Here is a 23,297-nt window from a genome sequence, read left to right as displayed (position 1 = left end):
CTGCTACAGAGAGGACTATACATATGAGTAGAGCCTGGGCCACATTAGGGTATACATGTGTCAAAGACCATACGTATTTCCACTTTCTGCTCCATGCTGCCACCCAGGCAAGAAAGCCAGGCCTACTCCATCTGAGTAGGCCCAGTGAGAATCCTTTGCTCTGTTGGTAGCCAGTTGGTGGTAAGGTCTGGATGAATGAGGCAGACAACAAATCTACACCATTAGCTGTAACCTGGCTGCTCCAAAGAACTTTAAGACAAGTGAATATGAAAGCAGTATGATAATTTCCATTTTGTTGTTTGTTCCTTGCATATTTAGTTCAAGAGTTACCAGCAGAGGGGCAAGGCAATAAAGGCAAGCATTGAGCCATTCCTTGGGCTCTGTTGTGATATTTACAATATGATCGACACACAGGGTTTTATAGACCATACAATCTATAATCCACACCAGGACACTTAGAGTGAAAGAGAGCATATCAACCATGCCAGGACAATTTCCTGGTAAGCAGGAATGTATGGTCACCCTGTCAAAACCATCAGAACCTGCCCTGAATCCTAACCTAGTACCTCTGATCACACCGATAGGTTCTCTTTTATTTAATAAGTAGATAAGAAAACCTAAGTCCAATAGCAATAGGTAATAAGGGAAATTAGCATTGGAATACTCAAGGTATTAAAAAATTCCACATATCCTGCCCATGCCTTCCGTTTGGAGTATTCATAAAACCACCTAATTTGTGGAAAGCACCTTAGAGTTTATAGAGCACTTTCATAGGCCTGCTTCAGCTTAATAATCCTCTGAGGCAGGAAATAGGTCCACCATCTTTTTCTTTTCTTTTTTTTTAGTTGTTGACAGAACTTTGTTTTTATTTATTTGTACATGGTGCTAAGAATGGAATCCAGTGCCTCTCTCATGCTAGGCAAGTGCTCTCTGCTGAGCCACAACCCCAGCCCCTCTGTCCAGCATCTTGACACAGGCCACGCAGCAAGCAAAAGAGGCATGACTCAAGCCTGAAATCTGGGCTGGCCTCATATTCTCTCCTCTAACCACATTATGTTCCCTAATGCCATCTACTCTGATAGGCCAGTAGCTTGTGTTCTGAACCTAGACTACCTGTTAGAGAACAATGTGAAATGAGGCCCAAGGGAGATAGTGGGCCAGACACAATCACAATTGCCTGAATCACAATTGCTGCAAAGGCAGTCATTAGCACACATTCAAGACAGAAGCACAGATCTATGTCCATTTATTTTTTAAACCATCCTAGATCTGGTAAAGAAAACTGCCAAACCCCAACATGGTTTTCTGAAGAATTTTCTAAGATCTAAATTTTAACTTTAATTAGTAAAGGATTAAAAATCCAGCATTTAAATAGTAGCTTTTTTTTTTTTTCATTTTTCTCTTTTTTAAATAGAGATGGGGTCTCACAGTGTTGTCTAGATCCTGAACTCGTAGGCTCAAGTGATTCTTTAGCCTCAGTCTTCTGAGTGGCTGGAACTATAGGTATGTGCCATGGAGCACAGCAAAACAGTGGTTCTTAATAGGAGGCAGCTCATATCCTTAGGGGCATTAGGAAATGCAGAGGGGAGGGGTATTTTTGCATTAAGATTGGGAGGTGAGTTGCCTTTTTCTAACTGTGCCTCCTAAATCAATAAATTTCAATGACATTTCTATGTGACAAAGACTAGAATCAGTGGATTCCAATTCACATACAAGCCTAGCATTTGCCAGACTATTGGGCTTCTGAGGACTAGCCTGTGGCTGATGGATGAGGACACAGTGCTTGCTGCTCTCCAAGGCTCTTTTTTTTTTTTTTTTTTTTTAAAGAGAGAGAGAGAGAGAGAGAGAGAGAGAGAGAGAGAGAGAGAGAGAGAGAGAGAGAGAATTTTTAATATTTTTTATTTTTTAGTTCTCGGCGGACACAACATCTTTGTTGGTATGTGGTGCTGAGAATCGAACCCAGGCCGCACGCATGCCAGGCGAGCGTGCTACCGCTTGAGCCACATCCCCAGCCCCTCTCCAAGGCTCTTAAGATGTCAGCAGAACATGTAGAAGTTCTGTAGGTCTGCAAGCTCCTGTCAGGGAAAAGGGACCTTGATGTGTTCATCTAAAACACAAGGTTCCTACTCCTATCGGTGTACTATGATGAAGTCTGCACAGCACATATATTGTAACTGTAGGAAAAGGATTTGGAAATTACATGGCTAATTTAGTCCTGTCTCTCCCTAGCCTATAAAAACTCCTTTCTTCCTATTGTATACAATCTCAACCAAAAAACATTCGAAGATCTAAAGGACTAACTTGATTCACACTTTTCCTGGTTTGACAGAAGAACTGATGTTTCCAAGAGGTAATTCCCCATACTGCCAAAGACAGAAGGTGCTTAGGGGCCATACTTACTGAGCAGATTCATACTGCCAGGAGAATCTGATGAGAATGTAAATTTAGAGATTAAGTTTTCACTCTCTGTGATTCAAGAATGCTTCAGTTTTGTCCAAATCACAAACATCCTTTAGGTTTTAGCTATCCATATGTCATCATCCCTCACTGGGATAGCTTCAGATGGACATCTATACATCAAGTTTGACTCAAGTGTGCAGAGTATCACAAGGGGATGGTCCTAGAGATACTCCTTCTCCTCAGTAGAATGAATGACGTTACATCTTGGAGATCCATTTTCAATCAGTGAACAAAGGGGCTTTAATTCTCAGCACAGCACTGAAGATGTTATGTATGTATGTATGTGTGTGTGTATTTATGGACAATTAGTTAATTAGTAGTGATCCACAGAGGAATGAGTCATTTATGCCTTTAACAATGCATTTTCAAAATGAAGTCTATCCATGACCATTTAATTGGGCTTCATGATATGAGGTGGGAGGGAAAGGGAGAGAAAAGGAAAATTGCATGGAAATGGAAGGAGACCCTCATTGTTACACAAAATTACATATAAGAGGTTGTGAGGGGAATGGGGAAAAAAACAAGGAGAGAAATGAATTGTAGTAGATGGGGTAGAGAGAGGAGATGGGAGGGGAGGGGAGGGGGGATAATAGAGGATAGTAAAGGTAGCAGAATACAGCAGTCACTAATATGGCATCATGTAAAAATGTGGATGTGTAACCGATGTGATTCTGCAATCTGTAACTGGGGTAAAAATGGGAGTTCATAACCCACTTGAATCTTATGTATGAAATATGATATGTCAAGAGCTTTGTAATATTTTGAACAACCAATAAAAAATTAAAAAAAAAAAGAAGTTCATGATACCAAAGAAGGAGGAGTAAGAATGTCAGGAAGGAATGACATTCCTTTTTCTTTCATATTTTCTTGTTTCAGGAAAGGAAATATTATCAAGAGAAAATGAAAGTTGACTTAAGTAGAAATGGGAGAGATTGAGAAAGTAAAGTGTTTTTATACAACAAAACCTTCTCTGTTTGACACCCATAAGTAGAGAACAATGAATGGGATGATAACCTAACTCCTGGCTGTGAATTTCTTAGCGGTTTTTTTTTTTTTTTCCTTCCCCCAAGGTTCACTGATATGATAGAGGTTGGGCCAAAAGTAGGCCTTTTCTTCAGGAGAACACCACGGTTTTCTAGTTTAAGATGCTAATTCAAGGAAACTATGTTCCCTTCCCACCTTGCTTATGGAAAACTGCCTATTCACAGAGCCAAAGTAATGTGGTGATTAAAAAGGCTCAACTAAAAAGAGAAATGGGTCAGTCCTTCCCTGTGATTTTCCTATCTCAGCACTTGCTGGTAGGGAGCAAACATCATTGCTCAATCTGCACATCATGACTGTTACTGGAGGGAGCAGACTGGAAAGAAGTGGGACTCACCAGTGATCATCCCTGGTTCCAGAGGAGATGCTAATCATTTCATGAGTAATCCTCACCAATACACCAGGTCTGGAAGAATCTATTTTCCTGAAACTTCAAAGTATGTGTGTAATAGACTAAGAAGAATAAATCACAAAAGAAATAATATGCCAAACAAAAAGTAAGAATGCCTCTTTATAAACTTTGCATAAGGTCTAAATTATCTCTTACAACATGTATGCATGTGTTCACGCTATAGAGATGGAGGGGAATTAACTTCCAAGTAACCTGTTGAAATGATCTCCACAGCTTCGGGTTCCCCTGAACGGCTTCCAGGTTGTTGTATTTAGAGTCTCCAGCACTATGAAGATGGCAGCTCTCTTAGAGTCCCCAAACATCCATGACCTACATCATGTCCAGCTGTAAACAAAAATGACATATTAAGAAGGGAACCAGGCTGGACGTGTGCTGCATGCCTGTCTGCCTGTCATCCCAGTGGCTTGGAAGACTAAGGCAGGAGGATCACAAGTTCAGAGCTAGCCTCAGCAACTTAGCGAGGCCCTAAGCAACTCAGTGAGACCCTGTCTCAAAATAAAAAATAAAAATGGGCTGGGGATGTGGCTCAGTGATGAAGCACCCCTGGATTCAATCCTTGCCCCCACCTCCATCCCCAAAAACCTGTCACTGATGCTCTGGCAAAACAGAGTTTAATGAAAACTATGTGATTCTGCAATCTGTATGCAGGGTAAAAATGGGAGTTCATAACCCACTTGAATCAAATGCATGAAATATGATATATCAAGAGCTATGTAATGTTTTGAACAACTAATAATAAAAATAAAAAAAAAAGAAAACTACATTGGTTAGACACGCATGGACTTGAACACTTATTCACTACTAACTACTTTAGGAGTTAAATACCAAATCATTCCTCATTTCAGTATTAAGAACTTCTCACAAAAAGGATGAAAGCAAAGTGTGCAGCTTTTGCTGGACAGTTATTGTGTGAGGTTTAAAGAGAAAAAGTTTCTAAACCTGAACGATGGATGTAAATTCCAATATTTATACAGTTTTCCAGGTATCCACAGCATGGTGTAATAAGGTGCAGTAATCCTCAAATGCCTATTAGTCTATTTTGTTTATGTTAAGTTAATTGAGAACATTTAAGAAGTAGGTTTCTTAAAGGCTGTTCTTATTTGTCAACCCACACAAATTGCATGTTGTATTACTTATTTTTGGTTAAGAGCAATTTCAGTAAATTATAACATTTTGCTACTAAGAAAATAGCCTCCCCAGCTCGTTCTAGCCCTTCAAATAAGAGAATTAATTTGAATGAACAATGTAGTTAAAATCACAGAACATAGGAATTTCCATTATGAAATCACCTATCTGATTAAATTTATAATGGCAATAAATAACAGTGTAGAGAACTTCTGATATATTAGAAATTAAAACACAAATAAGAAACAAGTCTATGATAAGCAGCTTTTGTGGCTGAATTTACAGCTTAATTTCATTCTTTAGAACACCTGGTATATATTGAAAGCACTTACCAAATCATCTACATCACCACCTTCTTCAAACATGGCTGCTTTGTCTTCATGTGGTTTTTCTTTGGGGGCCAGAAACTGTGAATAGAAAATCAGTCATGTTACTACAGTGACATTTTTGCCTCTTTTGATGAAGCGAACAGTTTGCTAACATTCCACAGGCAAACCTAAGGAAGGCTTGCTTAGTAAAGTCCCATTGCAAATGGTCTTTAAAAATCAAACAAACAAACAACAACAACCAAAACACACACACACACACACACACACACACACACACACACACACACACACACATATCTTGGCATATTCTTCCTTTGGCTCTGGACAAGAGCACCAATTTTGAGGTTTAATAGTCCATACTAACTAGTTAGTAGAGAAAGGTCTAATGAAGAGGGAGGATTTGTCAGGGCTTATCAGGATGGTGAATCTGGGGAGGCTCCCATATCAGCATGATGGACACGAATACCTCACTTGATATTTCACATCTGTTTCCACAAGTAAGCTGGCAAGATAAGATTAAGAAAATAAGCACCCCTAAACAGTGTGTCTTGACTTAAATAAAAAAAAAAAATGAGTGAACTTGAGAGGCTGCTTAATCCCTTTTATGGAAGTCCTTCCATTTGCTAGACATTGTCAGAAAACAGGCAGATAAAAAATGGATGAGAAAACTTCTGTTTGGCATCAGTGTTTTAGATCTGGAACTTCTCAAAGGCAGACACAGAAAAGCAAAGGCCCTAAAGCCAGGTCTGTAAGGATCAAAGGATGATACTGAGAATTTTAAAAAGTTGTGAGTGCCCTAAAAAATCATTTGAATATCTTTTTTCTATCATGTCCCTCCAAGACATAATGGTAGGGTGTCTTTTCAAACTTCATGCATGTGGCAACTGCCTCCAAGAGCCAAGTTCTACCAATGCCTATCTATCCTGAGAATGTGACCTTTACCTGGGAGCACAAACCAGCCTATAGGAATGAGCATTTTAAAGGGGGTAATGAAAGGTAGACTATGTCTCTCTGTCAGCATTCCCTAAGTCAGCCAGAGTGCAGTGGAGCACACTTGTGTTGGAGCCTTTTGGCTTAATGCTGCTTTCCTGCAGCTGCCTCCACTCAGGCAAATGTTGTTATACATGTTATCAACATGAAAAAATGGCAAGAACTGCTTTTCGTATACATTCCTGTTATTGTTATGGTACACTGGACATGATAAAGGTCTCTGAAACCTAAGACCTATAAATAAACTATATCTCTTTTAACAAATTATAAATCAAAGTCATTCACTAATTAGGTTGCATGCAGCAAATCTCAGGAAGCAAGCTCTGCCCATCTTTCCATTTCTGAAGCATAGAAACTCACACACAATTAACATAATGGTAACAGCAAAGGCTGTTTCTACATAGCTGGGCATTGCCTTGACACAGATGTGGCCAGGTTAACTTGACCTCTCCCCTGGACTTTTTTGCTTCACTATTCATGAACCTTCATTTTGACTGAGAGATTAATTCTTTTAAGGACACATATGGATTTTTTTCCATAGTCTTTTGTTGACCCTAAACTGAACTATGTGCAGGGCTGGGAATCAATGCTATGACACGCAGAAAATCCTTGCAATGGGGGCAGACACTCTGGAAGAGAAATGTAATGCAGCTGCTGTATCATTAATTCAATTTATTGTGGGTGATTATTAATAGAGATATCTGAGAACCAAGTATAGATCAATAAGAAATTCATACATTTATTGCACATGAGTTTCCAAATTAATCTTTATAGTTCTCCTGATTATTGTCACTATTAAAAATTGTATCCTGCTTTCCCTACTCATTGTAATCAACCATTGCATGGATTTCCCTATATTAGAAATATATGGCTAATGAATAAGTCTCATCCAGTTAGGGTGAGGGCTGGGGATGTGTAGCTCAATGGTAGAGCAGATGTCTAGCATGAATGAGGACCTGGGCTCAATACTCAGTACAAAAACAAAACAAAACAAAACAAAAAAAAAAAACATGTTGAACACATAGGGTGAACAGAGTAAAAGGCAGAGCTGTGTCCTGTCATAGCCTTCTGTGGGACCAAAGAACTAGCATATCCAAAACAAATGACAAACTCCATGCGCTCAGTTGCACAACAGTCCACTACATCTTTTACATTAGTAAACTGAAACATTATAGGTATTTACAGATGAATATAGAAAATTCTTGATGTTTTTTGGCATTCAGCCTCCAAAAGTTGCAATTCCCATTCCTTCCTCACCTGAAAATCCTCTTTTAGAGTGAAATTAAAGGATAAATTAAGATAGGCCTGTCCGCACAGTGTGACCATGGTATATATAATCGAACACAATGGCACATGTCTGAGGATAGGCCAACTTCCTAGGAAGAGAGGAGCAGCAGCATAAAAACCCTTTCATTTCCATCAAGTGATAAACATCTGCAGCTGATTTCCCTGACAGATCTGCCTCACATTTCTGCACAGCAAATTATGGCTAAAAGCTGAGCAGCCATCCATTATGTTCCCAAGGCCCTGGGCAAAGCTGATCTCTTATACACAGCGCTCTTCCTCATCAGAGTTTTTAATGGCAAGTAATTTCCAGGCTAAGCAGTGACAGGGAAGCTAGAGGAAGCTATAGACAGAGCAGAGAATTCAAGGACTGGTTTGCTTTCTCAATAAAAGGAACCATTCTCTGAATGCAGCAGAAAAGGGTAGGAGTCAAGTTTCTTCTTTTCTCCTGTCCTTTTCCTCTGCAGAATGCTGAGAAAGGAGAGAATAAGTAGAAAGGACACTTGTGTGACACATTCCCCATTCCTCAGCCATCATCCACGTGGTGTTGCCACAAAGAGCCTCTTACCTAGAGATCTTTATGAGATGAATAAACTACTACTTTTATTCATTGTGTACTGAAAATGTAATCCTGGCTACAAGCAGAGAAATGGAATCAATAATCTCTAACAATCAGCTTGTGCTCAGACCCCTACCAACGCCCAAATTTAAAACACCTGGCTTCCATCAGGCTGATTCCAACACTATCAGGTGACCCCAGATGTATAAAAAAGCATCAAAATGAACAAGTTTGCCTAAAATGCCATAAATTTAGGTTTCATTAATGTCATATGTAGCTTATTTTATGCAATAATAGCAATAGACTGAATCAGAAAAATCCTCTACCCTGGTGTGTAGAACACAACCACAATCTCGGCCCTTCAGGAGCACTTGAAAACTTTGGGACCACTTCATAACTAATTTTCTTCAAAAATAAAAAGGAAATACTACTGTTCACCCTATTTACCTTATGGTGTTGTGGTGAACCTCAGAAGAAATAAAGAGCAAAAATTCTTTGTGGAAGTTTAAGTTTTATGTTCTAATTATTTGGAATATACCTAATATACAACCACCAAGCAATATATAAGAATATCTAGCATATCTTTATTCATGATTTCTAAAGTTTGGAAATAATCAAATGCCCATCATCAAGGTAATCAATGAATAAATTGCAGTATAATCGTTAAAAGGGATACTACATAGTTATAATACAGAATGAGTAATTACAACATCAGTGAACCATTAGGCATGATTCCAATGATACGAAAGTCAAGAACAGGCAAAACTCTTCTCAAGTGACAGAAGTGAGTACTGGTTACTTGGGGGATACAAGGGCTCTGACTGAGGAAGCCCTGGGGAGCCTTTTGGGTGGTGGGCACACAGGTATATGAATGCGTAAGAGTTCATCAACTTGTATACCATATGATGTGTTCAATTACTATACATGTTTCATCTTCATAAAAAAAATTTAAAATGTTTATCTTAAAAGTCTCAAGCTTTAAACAAATATTAGGTAACACTCTGATATGCATTGCTGCTTTTCTTATACTAGCATACTGAAAAACCACACCAGAGATTTAGGAAATCAGAAAAGAGCAAAGGTAAATGTCACAGGGTCCAACAGGGGCCAGTAGTTAGAGATTCTTAAACCATCTTAGAATCCTTTGCAAGGCTTTGGTGATCTCTTATACATTCATCTGCACGAAACTGGGTGTACTCTTGAAAGAGGGAGCACTGAGTATCTCTTCTCTAAACAGATGTGACTGGTGGAGGCATGGAGAGGTGAAGCCATGGTGTGGAGGGAGGGTGGCTAGAGCAGGAGTCCAGGGGGTCTTGGTTCTGGTCAGTTCTGCTAGTCATTAGCTTGCTGTGAGACACTGAGTTATTCAACTTCACCTTTCTGGATGGTATTAGAGAAAAAACCAGATCACTAAACTAAGTATCTATGATATTAAGATAGAAAACTGATCAAATAAAGGATAGATGAGACTGTTAAAAGGAAAACAAGTGCTAAAAATGTCCCCCACCCCCAAAAGCTTGAATCTAATATTTAGATACAGCTCAGCCTCTTGGATTCCTCAAGGCTGTGGGGATAAATCCTCTTTCTCCTGTTCTTAACATGGAATAAGATGACAGGAGACCAGGGGTCAGTCCTAGAAAGAGATTCCCAGTCAGTCACTTACTTTGAGATCTTGGAAACCCTGCTTTACCTTTCTTGCCTATGAGAGCGCCAGGAAGTGAGACCAACATGATGGATCAAGGCACTCAGGACTACACAAAGACTTTAAATGCTAACATTTAAACATCAAATGCTAAGGGAATGTCTAACACTACCATCTAGAAACAGAAAAGGTTAAATGAAAGAATTGACAGGTTATAATGACAATAAAAATGGGCTCCAGAGATGGGTAATATGTAGGTTTCAAAGTGAAATGAAAGTTACTGAGAAACTTTTGACTACCTAAATTTATGGAAGAATATTCTATGTCTGCAGTAGGGCTAACTTACCTGTTTCTCAAAAGAATCACAAAATTCATATATTTTAAAAATACACTAGAAGAAAATGGCTCTCTTTAAGGTGTTGTACAAGTGCAAAGTTATAATTTAATTTCCACCTAAAAAGGACAACCTTAGATAATTATTTCCTTTCAAATAACACTTAATAGCAAGAATATAACAGCTTGCTAACTTTTAATAACTTATGGTAACTATATTAAAAGAATAAGGAAAACAGGGACTACTGCATTTTATAGATTATTTGTAAGACTTAAATCTATCTAGGAATGAAGGTCCAGTGCAGTGCACAGGGACCAGAATTTTAATCTTCTTGCTGCCTCTGAGTGCTCATAGTGTAACCCCATTTAAACTTTGTAGAATTTGGTTTCCCAGTGATAACAGGACGGTATTCTGCTCCTGCCAATTCGTAGCAGATCACTATATGAGGATCACAGAGACTGTACTGGACACTTGGTTCTGAAGATACATACAAAAAAAAATTTCTTCCCCCCAGTGCTAGGGATTAAACCCAGGGCTTTGCGCACACTAGGCAAGCACACTACCTCTGAGCTACATCCCAGACATATGCAAAATTTTATTACCATCTCTTTCCATCATTATCTAGATACAATGTGAATATGTTTTAAGTAAACATCACATAATGTGAATGCTTTTTTTTAGAAGTCAAATGTTATATAAACATTTGGTATAAATATTTAATTGACTGAAGCATCCATAAGTGTGAAAAAAAGAAAATGGCATTTTCTAGATGTGCATCTGTAAGGTTAACGTGCAAATTTAATTTCATTTTTTTTTTAAAGAGAGAGAGAGAGAGAGAGTGAGAGTAAGAGAGAGAGAGAGAGAGAGAGAGAGAGAGAGAGAGAGAGAGAGAGAGAGAGAGAATTTTTAATATTTATTTTTTAGTTCTCGGCGGACACAACATCTTTGTTGGTATGTGGTGCTGAGGATCGAACCCGGGCCACACGCATGTCAGGCGAGCGCGCTACCACTTGAGCCACATCCCCAGCCCCCCAAATTTAATTTCAGATGCTACAAAACAATGTACATCAAAGTGCCTAGCACAGAGGTGGTGCTCAATACATTTCAGTTGAATTTCCTACTTTCTTATCTGCCAAAACTGTGAAGTTTTGCTGGCAGTAACAAAAGTGTACTTAGTGTACCTTGACTAGAAATTGCTCCAAAAGGAAGAAGATGCAAGACAAAGCCAGGTATCCCATGCTGGGAGAAGAGATTCTCTTCACGTTTTTTATTAAGTTTTCTCTATTCAAAGATAGTGACATTACCAGAGTTGTCTTAAACTGCAACTGAAGTCAGTTCTGGTGATATTAGAATCAACTAAGGATACCACCTTATACCTAGCAATTAACTGAAATTTTTCTCTATAGCTCAATTATCAGACTCTGTGTCCTTAAATTCCAAAGAAGATATCACATTTGCAATATAGAACAAGCCTCACACAATTTAAAAATGCATTATCCCTTTCTAGATTTCTTTCCTCTCTAATATTCAGGATTCAATGAGCTGTGACACTTGGTTAAGATGCACGGCTAGGAGGGAGCATTACCTTTTCTAGATCAGTGCTCCCCACTTCCTCCAAAGATTGTAATGTGTTCAATTCTCACTTGGGATGACAGATTTTTGTAAAGCAATAATGACTAAAATTAAATTGTATGTCTTGACGTATTTTACTTGTTTAGCAAAAACCTTCACTATACATAAGGACTAACATTATGTGTCAACTTGGCTAAGTTACAGTGCCCTGCTGTTCCATGAAACACTACTTACTCTAGATATTTCTGTGAAGGTATTTTGTAAATGAGTTTACCACTTATAATCAACTAACATCATTTTCAATACATTCAATAACTGACGGGTCTCATCCTGTCAGCTGAAGGCTTTAAGAGAAAAAAACCAGGTTTCCCAAAAAAGAATTCTGTTAAGACTAACAAAGAAGCCTTGTCTGAGTTTCAAGCCTGTCAGCTTATCTTATACATTTTGGACTTGCTAGACCCCACAATCACATGAGCCAATTCCTTAAAGTCAATCAATCAATCAAGTGAGGGAGGTGTGTGTGTATGTGTGTGTGTTTTCTTTGGTTCTATTTCTCTGGAAAATTCTGACTGACAAATTCTACTACAGTCCAAGGGGAAAATAAAAGCGTAATATTGTATAAACTGACAAATAAAAATAAAGCCAAACTGTTACCTGACATACCCAAACTCTTGGTACTCCCTACTGACTGTGGAAGAGGGAATAGACACCGCGAACCCCTCTGAGACAACAGTCAGCTCCTAAGAGTATGTGTCTAAAATTCTAGAAATATACTCCCTGAAAGTAGAGACCATATCTGTTCTTTAAGAAAAACTTTTGCCAGGCTCAGTACTGATTAAAAACTCTTGTATATGCTGATTAACTTGTCTCCCAGACAATATGGTTTCTGTCAGATGCCTTTGTATAGTTGAAAGTTGGAGGCATTTTCCATTTAGCCTGAATTGAGACCTATGGTGAACTTGCTCCTGCCATTCCCTTGATACATTCCTATCTGCTGGCCCCAGGTCAAACTCTCTCTCAGAATATACAATTATTTTTTTGAGTCTCCACTGCCACCCTATGCTCCCTTGTACCCAATGTTTGAGCTTCTACAGAGGGCAGAGGGCTGTCAGCATGCAGCACAGGGCCTAGCGCATAGCAGAAGGTTTGTCAGGGCGGTTGCCAGGCACTGTGCTAGCAGGACTGGATCCATTAGTGACGGTAACTAAAACTAAATGCTATAAACTATGTTTTTGAGCTATTGAATCTAATTCCATTAAAATTTCATCACAACCTTGAGGTACAATGAAGGATCAGTGAACTAAATAGCCATGTGTATTGTGACTCACAGCTGACTCTTGACTCAAAGCTCATACATCAGACAGGGAGGCCTTGTCCTAACAATTGTGTTAATCTTCTACTGAAAGAGACCTTTACTGAAAATAGCTGGATGTCCCTTATGCTAGAATAGTTTTTTTTCTACCCATGCACATTCATCTGAGAGACTTTAAAAATTCAAACAAACCATGCCCAGCACCCATCTCAAATAAACAGAATAGAATCTCTGGGGTGATTCTGATTTTTAATCAGCATTAAAAAAAAAAAAAAAGTTCCCCAGGTGACTAAATGTGTGGCCAGCGTGGGAAATCACTGGGCTAGTGGACTTTATAGCCTTTTGCCAGGGTCTAGGCTAAACCTGGCATGTACTAGGAAGGTCAGAAGCTCTAGGACTACTTAAGCTGGGACTACAGGTGAGTTCCAGAAATACAACTGAGGTCTGTGGAAAACTGAGTGGATTATGTTTCCCACAAGTATGCTGCAGTTGAAGCAATTTGCTTGTTGGCTGAATAAAGAACGAGTGCCCTACTTCAGGCACCTTAAAATTTAACTTCTTAAGGACATCTAGGAAAATAATGTCCACCACAATGATTCATCTAATACAGGGAATTCTTTCTTAATACCTTTTTGGCTTCCTCAGCTGTGACAGAACTTCCAGAGGCTTCATCTTTGGTGATCAGAGTGATTCCATCTAAAAAGTAATTCACAGAGTAAACTTCAAATACAAACAGTTAATCCTAATCTCACTTTCCTTTCCATCACCTCCTCCCACCTTTGCTCTGGAGACTTAAAAATATAAAGATGCTCTGTCCTAAGAAAAAAACCCATAAAACTAAAATGGCAATGAATAAACATCTTTCATTTCATCTCACACTATCCTTTCTCTTATTTTTGCTAGTATAGTAAGAAACAAAGGCCACTTGTGCAGTTCTACCCATTCTATGAAGGCTTTCTTAGTCAACTTCAGAAAGAGACAGCACTCCCTTTTAGAATTCTTAGATCACTTTTTAACCCTTGGAAATCACTCTTCATATTTTGTGTAACTATTTGCATGTTTATCTGTCCTTCCTCAAGGGCAGGGAATAGGTACTATTCATCTTTTTATTCCCCTCCACATAGTACATACAAGAAGCTCAATAAATAAATGTTTGAATAAGTGTATTCTTTTGTCCAAATCCATCAGTACTCAATGGTAGACTGTGTAAATATTTTGAATTAAGCAGTGTGACTGGCTATTGATGAAATGACCAGAGCACTAGATCAGGAGGTAACACACTGTTACAACTGGTGTCTTTGTCATTTAACATAGCATAGTGCATCAATTTTAGCTCAGTGAAGGCAAACGACAGAAAATCTACCCTTTAATGTTCTCTTCTTCCTAAGATTCTTTCCTATCTCAAGTGGCTGATGCATGATACTCATAGAAAAACACATGCATTTTTAACATTCATTTGTACCTAGAAAAGGCACAGGTTGTATGTATTCTCTAAGCAGCATATAAGCTCCCAGAAAATAAGGATCTTGTGCATATACTGCAAGTTTGCTTTCAGCAAATAGTATGTTTTAGGCATTCATAAATACCCACACCAACTTCCTCTTTCATCTACTGGGATAGCTTTGGTGGCAAAAAAAAGTGATTTGAGTAAGTCCCATTCACCATGCATCCTAATTGCTTTTGCTCACCAGTGTAGAGGTTAAAGGGTTGAAAAATTAACTGTCAAGTAACACTGCCTAGGATGAAATGCCGCCTGTTACAAGGTGGATAGATAGGTGTGTAACCCCATCCAGAATTTACACCAAAAAACAGATGGAGACTAATTTTTGCCTCTTGATTTATAAGTGAAAGTTTCATACAATCTCTTAAATTTATTTTCATATGTATTTTTAATAAATAATATACTTGAGTTCTGAAAGAAAACTGGGTCATGTTTTCAAAAACAGGAAAAAGGCATGAAGAAAATCAAATATCAAGTGTAACATTGGAAGAACATGTGTTCATTTCTCTCTGGGTTTAGTTTGTAGTGGTTGCTATGAATAAGTGAGGAAATGAGTGGCTTTAGTACATGAAGATGTGGGGCTGCTGACTTGGGAAGCCCAAGAATGTGGTAATGAAAGGTAGCAGGGAGGCAAAATGTGGGTAAGTCAGTCCAAGTGCAGTGGACCAAAGAGAATGGAAATAGCCTAAGAATATGAGAAGGGGGCAATGTTTTTCCGCACAGTAGCTTCAGTGAACAAACAGAAAGGCACAATCTTAGAAATGGGTCATGCTGCACAGAGTGTAACATCCACTTGGTATTTATCAACTCTGTATTGATGCTTATTAAAGGGGACTTTGAGTTCAATGAATCCTGGGGCATTTCTCAAAGCCAAATGGGAAGTCTATCAGGTCCCACCGGGCATGAAGACACATATCTGTAAGCCCAGCAACTCTGGAGGCTGAGGCAGGAAGAGGCTCTCAAGTTTGAGACAGTCTGGGCAATTTTTCTAGACCCCGTCTTGAACTAAAATGAAAGGCTGGGGATGTAGCTCACTGGGAGGGAGAGTGTTTCCCTAGCATGTTTGAGGCTCTGGGCTTGATCCCCAGTACCACAAAAGAAGAAGGAAGAGAGAGAGTGGGAGGGGGGGCGGGCAGGCATTTTACTAGTTAAAAATGTGGGTGAGCACATTACTAAAGAAAACTACTTTCAAGATTCACTTGGGGGGAGGGGGAGAGAGAGAGAGAGAGAGAGAGAGAGAGAGAGAGAGAGAGAGAGTGTGTGTGTGTGTGTGTGTGTGTGTGTGTGTGTTTGTCAGTCACCAGGTTTCCCCACCTAGGAGATCATGCAATATAATTTATGTTTAGAAGTTGTATGGATATGCAGCAGCATCAATATCTAGAGGGGGAAATAACCCAAAAAACAAAGAACTCCTTACCCTGCACAACAATGTCCCAGAAATGATTTAACTGTTTAACTTCCACTTTCTCTCGAAGGGATTTCATGAAACTGTTGAAGTGCTGTTCTTCTGAAAACTGTGGGGGCAAAATCCATCATCTTCAGACCAAGGTACAACAGATTTTGAATCCACCATATTTATTTATTTATTTTAAAAGTTCTTGTAAGGTAGATGGAAGCTGGCAATTCAAGTTGAGCTTTATTCGTTGAAAACCAGAAATCCTTCCACCTACGCAAGGAACCAACCTTCCCAGAGCCACATAGCTTTTTTGGTACCTAAAACTTTGTTTTTAACTAAATACAAAAAATATCAAACAAAAGAGAATAATTCATTATTCAATGGATGCTCATATACTGATCACTCAGCTTCAGTAATTATTACTTAACCATCTGCTTCATCTAGACCCTACCTTCATCTCCCATAACACTTGGATTGTTTTGAAGCACATTTCAGTTTTATTACTTAATTTATACATATTTCAGCATGCAATATGAAAATTATTTATTTTTTCTAATAAAACATATTCATTTGCTACTCTGCATCTCATAACAATTATTAATTCCTTAAGAGAAGCAAAATTTAAAATTAATATATTTTCTTAATTTTACAGTTAAATATAGGTCTTCATTAATACTGACTGACCAGTCTCTAAAGTTTATTTTGCTCCTTTTCCATCTTTTTAAAATTAATTAACTAATTAATTTTTTTTTTTTTTTTTTTTTTTTTTTTTGTGGTGCCAAGGACCAAGCCCAGGGCCTTACTCATGCTAGGCAAATGCTCAACCACTGACCTACTCTTCTTTTTCCTGTTTTAAGAAACCCAGTGACCCAGTGCATGTGGTGACAACAGCATGCCGAAGTGCTATTAGAAGCTCCCTTTACCTGGGGTAATACTTATTAAAAAACAACACATTTTACTCTCTTTTCATCTAATGAAATCTTTCTCTACCCAAGTAAATTATCTTTACTTGGTCTTGTCTTGACTCTACTTCCCCAAATTTTGTATTCTGTAGGGTATTCGGGTCATTTGCTTCTGAATCTTTTACTTTAATCCAGTTTTAAGGATTTTCTCATTTTCTTGCCATTTTTTTGTAAACACCTAAAATAATTCCAGTGCTAATTTTTTCATTCATTCAGCAAATATTTAATAAGCACTCACACAAGAACATATATTACATCTGTACCTTCTCTAAAAACATACTTTCTAATTTAAACTTGCTCACCTCTTGCCTAGAGGTATAGAGGCCTATAAATAATTTGGAAGATTTTTAGAAGTGTTTTCTAAAAATTTCTAATAAAACAAACAAAAACCCTACACAAAGGTGGGTGTGTTGAGTTTATTATTATTATTATTTGGTGTTCTTTTTTCCCCTGGCATTTAGATTCCTACTTCTGTCTTTGTAAAATCTTCTTCAATAATCACACCAATACATGTTTTTCATCAATTTTCCTAAAGTAATTAGCCCATTCTTCACAATAATGACAGAACTATCAGATATTACAATGTAAATTTCCTGGTGCACCTGAGCAGAACACAAAGCTAGAGCTTAAGTAGCATAAAAAGCTCACTTCAAGGGATAAGCATCCACCCATCTACATTAATTCCTCCTCAGAAATGACAATGGTCACTCCCACTTCTCTTGGCCCACAACTGCTATTCGTAGTGAGAATGATTATTTCCAAAGGCCAGGCTTATTGATGGGATGCTGGTTTTCTCTTCCCCATGATGGCTGCCAATAGCTTGGGCAGAGAAGATAGGTGAGAAGAAAGATACCTGAATGGCTTCTTCCCGGAAGGCTTTGATGCAGTCCATGCTCTTCATAAAATATGGTGTTTCGTTAGTATCCAAAAACTGTTCAATGTGACTTATTAGCTGATGACATGCTAGAACATAAGAAAATAAATTTATTTTCATAGATGTGAGTGATGCTTGTTAGATTAAGCACCTTTGGGTGTGCCAAGAAGGATGAGGTTCACAGAGCTCCTGATCAGTATGCACAACAGCCAGATTTCTTTTGGGGAGACATGAGATGCAAAATTCTCATTTCAAAAATCTACATATGAGAAATGTGGTTTTGTCAAAAATAAACTAATTTCTATTCCTTTTGAAATGTCAAACATTAGGTTGGGGTAGTTATTTTAATCATACTGTTGTTGCTTTTTATCTTCCCCCCAAAATTTAGGGGCCATTTGGGCAATTCAAAACTACCTTTCCTAAATATTCATAGAAAACAGGTTGTCAAGTTCCTCCCCTAATGCCACTCAAGATAACTATCAAGCAGTGCCAGGCAGTGAAAAGTCATGAGACAGAAACACCCATCTTTTGTCAATCCCAGATTAAATTACAAGGAACAGTCCCAGTGTCACCATAACATCCTGTTAGAATGAGAACCTGTTACTATTATCTTATGCCTTAGCTGGGCCTGAATATCCTCCCTGTTGCTCAGCACTCCACAAGCTATGAATACTTAATAAACAATATCTATCAGTAAGCAATGTCATAAATGCTACAGAAAGAGGAAATACATCAATGTCATCATTTCTAAGGTGGATTGCAACTTGAGCCTGCCTCACAAAGAAACAAAAATTGTTAAGTGTGGGGGGGGAAAAGCAGTGGAAAATAGTAATGTGGAGGTCATCTCAGGGAACTAAATTTGCTAGTACATCAAAATTGGCCCTTAAGATTTATGTTGAATACCAAACCAAGGAGATAACAAACACTCATGGCCTAAAGGCTCACTCTCCCTTGTCTCCTGAAATCATTTACTTGCCAGCTACTTCACAATTTATGCTGAATGGTCAAGATATTCTAATACTGCCATATCTTTTTCAAATCACAGTCTCATTTGAGCATTTTAGTAGTTAAAAATGTGGGTGAGCACATTACTAAAGCAAACTACTTTCAAGATTCACCTGAAAAGGCGCAAGGCCTCTAACTCTGAATCAGTGACCTGAACACTGTTCAATGCCTTGTGACAGACAGGAAATCGGTGCCATCTACTTATTTCCTGAGGACCTTTTAACATTTGGAGAGGATTAAGAAACTGGACGAAACATTTTCGAATATAGCAATTTTGCTGCAAGGGAAAAATATCCCCAATAACCACTTCATTTCTTCTACCAACTAGGAGATTATGATCTCCATTATAATAAAGCCTCTAACAAATTTGAGAGATTAAAGAAACAGTGTACTGCAATTTCAGAAATCTTTACCAATGTCTCCTCCAGCAGTGAATTAATATCCAACTACAATTCAAAGGAGAGGAAAAAAATGTTCAAATAGTGTTTTTAAATAAGGTAAATAATACAACTCTGATTAGTCAGCAGAGCAGAATACCATCAATAAGGAGCTCAAAGCAAATAGAAGCTATTTACCCTTTTCCAGCTTAGAAAGTCAAAATACAGAAATGTTCAAGATTCTTACTTACCTTCTCAGATAGATTAATATAAAGTTAACTTCAAGTTATATCTAGGTACAAATAGGCACCTTTGTGGGCCAAGAGACTCCAAGTCTCCCATTTCTTTTTAAACGAGAATGAAGAATTTTAGGAAGATTTTTTTTTTTTGAGGAAAAAAGTCTTTAATATTTAACAAAATGCAAAATAAAGTACCTAAATTACAAAACATAAATTCCTTTGGTTCAGTGATCACACCACTATTTTTACCTTCCAAATGGCTATAGGCTTCATATCCTTAAACTGAACTCAGAGTGCCCTGTCACACTAGAAGAGGTCATGCCAAAACCATCATGTACCCCACTGTTTGGTGAAAATGCTGGCAACTTACATGGGGTAGGCAAAAGGAGGAGTGGGTTGATCTGAAGATAAAAAGGAGACTCTACACATGCAGAACAAGTCAGTGGGCAGGAACTTTTTGCTGGGTCACTATGATATGTATGAATTACATCCCTGTACATGCTACATGAGGCTAACTCCCTTGGTACAATCACACATAAATACAATCCAGTGACCCTGAGCATTCCCAGGGAAAACAAAAGAAAAATACAGAGAAGAGGAGAGAGAAAGGATGGTAGCAAGCAGCACATTACAGAAGACCAGGGAACATCTAGTCTAAACCCTGTTTTACAGATGGGGAAAATGAGACCTAGAAGTACAGTGTCTTGCCAAGATTCACAATTTATGGCAGTATCAGAACTCCATGCTTTCTTTTAACATGAACAAAAAGAGAACAAGATGGACAAGAAATTCATAGACCCACTAAAGCAAAGGAGAGACCCAGAGTTCTCCTTCCACTTCTGCCATCTTTAGGGAAAGTGTCTATGAGGTCTTAGGACCTTCCTCGGTGCCTCCTGAATGCTAAAAAAAAAGTAGGTGTCTTCAGTGAGTTTTCAAGATTCCTGTGGCTCTGGAACAGAAGGATCTAAAGAAAAAGAGCCAGGCCACCTAATCAGGACAGATGATAATGGCCTCCAACTTGTTCCCAAATTAAGACCTAAAACAGTCACAATAAGCTCAAAATAGAAATTTAGTCATCTCTGAAACACACACCATCACCTAATGGGTGGGCAGAAAGAAGAGTCACAGAGTTGAAATCTGTTCCCTTTATGGGCTGAGCACAGTGGTGTACATCTATAATCCTAGCAGTGTGAGAGGCTGAGGCAGGAGGGTCTCAAGTTCAAGGCCAGCCTGGGCAACTCAATGAGAACCTATCTCAAAATTTAAAAAATTAAAAGGGCTAGGGATGTAACTTGGTGATAAGAGTATCCCTGGGTTCAAACCTCAGTACTAAAAAACAAAACAAAAACCAAACAACAAAACATTTGCTTGACTTAGTGATCGTTTTCATTAGCTTATCCTAGTAAATATTTATTGTGTAACTGCTGGGTTGCTCGCAACTAAAACACTGAGGGGTCACTCCAGAGGAACTGGGCTAACTGGGCCACGTGAAATAACCACACAAGAGACACAAATACCTTTTTCTTTGGGGGTGCTGTGACAGCTCCTCTGACCTTAAGGGTCTGGGGAGAGGGAGAGGGAGAAGGAGAGGGGGAGGGGGGAGGGAGGGAGGGAGGGAGGGAGGGAGGGAGAGAGAGAGAGAGAGAGAGAGAGAGAGAGAGAGAGAGAGAGAGTGTGTGTGTGTGTGTGTGTGTGTGTGTGTGTGTGTGTACCTGCTAACCCCTTTTATTGAGGAGAAGCTATTCAAATGAGGTAAGGGGTCAGGTTTCAGGGGGCTGAATCTAACTTGACTGACATCTGGATAGGCCACACTCAAGGGAAGAGTAAGAGAAGGGGACACACAAAGGGCACTTCCATGGAACATTCTATCCCACACAGGGCAAGGGGTAGTATTATAAAGAAACAGGTAAGCATAGCTCCACCCATGGGGATGTAGGAAGGCACGCCCATGCCTATGCACGAAGACACAGTCGCTGGCACCCTAGAAGACCAGGGCTATCCAGATCACAGCCAGATGCCACACCAGTCAGCAGAGGAGTCAGACATAGTCATGTGCTAGTTGGGCCTCCCACATGTAACTACTATGTATCAGACCTTATGCTATGTTCTGTGGGAGGCACAATTAAGTCCTTTGAGGAGTTTAGTACTAGGGAATATAACGCATGTACCCAAAAATACTAACAATAAGGTAAATATAAAATGGAGTATGAGTATTACAAAACATTTGAATTGGACTGAAAATATTTTTTTTCATATTGGTTTAAATGTTTAAAATTCTTTATACAAAGTGTCACAAATCAACATGACTTTTAAGCTGGGTAATAAAAAACAGAATATGACTATCATCCAGCAAGGGGGTGGAAAAAAAAAGAGCCTAAGTATGAAGAATAGGATTAGGAAAGCAGAGGGTTTATGCTGAATGGTCAAGATATTCTAATACTGCCATATCTTTTTCAAATCACAAATCACAAATGCAAATGGCCCAGTATCTGAAGAAAAGGCAGAAGTGAGCATTAGACAGAAAAAGGTTGGAAGGAAGAAGTTCTAGGGGGAGAGAATAATATACGTAAGGGTCCTGAGGCAAGATATAGTTTGGCTCCTTTGAAAGTATGAAGAAAAGGGGATTCAAGACCAATCCTTTATGTACTACACAACCGAGAGGTTGGAGAGAGGAATGGGAGCTGAAAGAGGAGGCTAAGAAGGAACCGTCAGCAACACAGAAAACCAGAACATTTTATCAGCTCCTAAAAGAAAAGAGTTACCAGGTGTGTCCAAATTTTTACAAAAAGACTATGAGAAAAGAAATGAAAAGAGCACAAGAGATTAAGGGAAGGAAAATAGGGAGTCCTTTGGCCCAGGAGTCCATGAAGCAACTAGAGAAGTACTCAAGTGCTTTGCAAAAAGTTACAGCTTCCTGATCCATTTCATCCTAAAATATGACAGAACACACACACACACCAACTTACAAAAAAAATATTCAAAAGAGACTAAAATAAGCAAAGCCAAAAATCCATTTGCAAAAATATGATAAAGGAGGCATATAAAGAAAAATAAGTGGACATCTCAATGCCCAGGTTCTACTTAAGAACCAAAGTCCTCATGTATCTATGGGCCTGTTTGGATTTAGGTTTTCTTTTTACATGTCAGACTGTTCTGTTTTTTCCTCAGCAGGTCTGAAACAAAAGGCAGATAAATACATTCAAACTTACAATAAATCCAGTGAATACAAAGACCAGATTTTGCCCTTGTAGGCAAGTTAGATGGCCAGTGTATCTGGCTCATGATTCTAAATTCTGTCCCTCCACCTGAATTATTCTCTGGTTCACTGACTATAATGAATCATATAACACCAGGGAAAACCTGTGATGAATGATGCTTTATATACTGAATATTAGAATGATATGTGGACAAGAGACTTCCCTCCAAAGTTTGGAAGCACTTCCCATTTCCTTGTCATTTTTAATAAAAATAAAATGCAGAAATGGCTGACAAAAATAATATTTTACTTTGGCTGAATTACGCTTTTGACTCCTCTGTCATCCCCTGCCCCCCATAAAGGAAATGCTGATCACCAGGGTACATTTCTCTGCTTTGACTGCAATTGTAGGCTAAAGAATGGCCTGTCAGTCTTCATAGTCCCAATTATAATCATAAATCATAGCCCCAATTACAATTCACCAAAATGTTCTTCAGAATTAGTCAGTGACTCAATAATACTCATTAGTAGCTAATATAAAAAATGGCCACTGGAAGAACCATTCATCTTTGCATACTAAGTCAGGCAAAGGGCTGCCATTTATTTCAAAGAATACTTCACAAATGTCTGTTCCAGATTTTGAGGTTTTAGATATGAGCATTAACGAGTACAGCATATAACGAGTAC

At 38.6% G+C, this 23,297-nt stretch overlaps 1 protein-coding gene across 3 annotated transcripts in view; it reads right to left on the bottom strand.

The window, feature by feature from the left end:
- Positions 1–3,994: 3,994 nt before the first annotated feature.
- Positions 3,995–23,297, bottom strand: part of XRCC5 (X-ray repair cross complementing 5) — a gene marked incomplete at its 3' end in the record, with an annotated part of 84,537 nt that continues 65,234 nt past the window's right edge. For 2 of the 3 annotated variants that reach the window (XM_081261319.1, XM_081261320.1), the window contains 5 exons: positions 17,773–17,882; positions 15,979–16,075; positions 13,689–13,756; positions 5,371–5,445; positions 3,995–4,237 (listed from right to left, as the gene is read on the bottom strand). In XM_081261319.1, coding sequence (XP_081117445.1) covers positions 4,223–4,237; positions 5,371–5,445; positions 13,689–13,756; positions 15,979–16,075; positions 17,773–17,882 — 365 coding nt within the window. Of the gene's footprint in view, positions 4,238–5,337; positions 5,446–13,688; positions 13,757–15,978; positions 16,076–17,772; positions 17,883–23,297 lie in introns of those variants that run through there. The other variant, XM_081261318.1, reaches the window with a different exon arrangement.

The sequence above is a fragment of the Spermophilus citellus genome (genome assembly GCF_964194105.1).
Source record: "Spermophilus citellus genome assembly, chromosome: 11".
NCBI lineage: Eukaryota > Metazoa > Chordata > Mammalia > Rodentia > Sciuridae > Spermophilus > Spermophilus citellus.
This window is presented reverse-complemented; position numbering and strand designations above follow the sequence as displayed.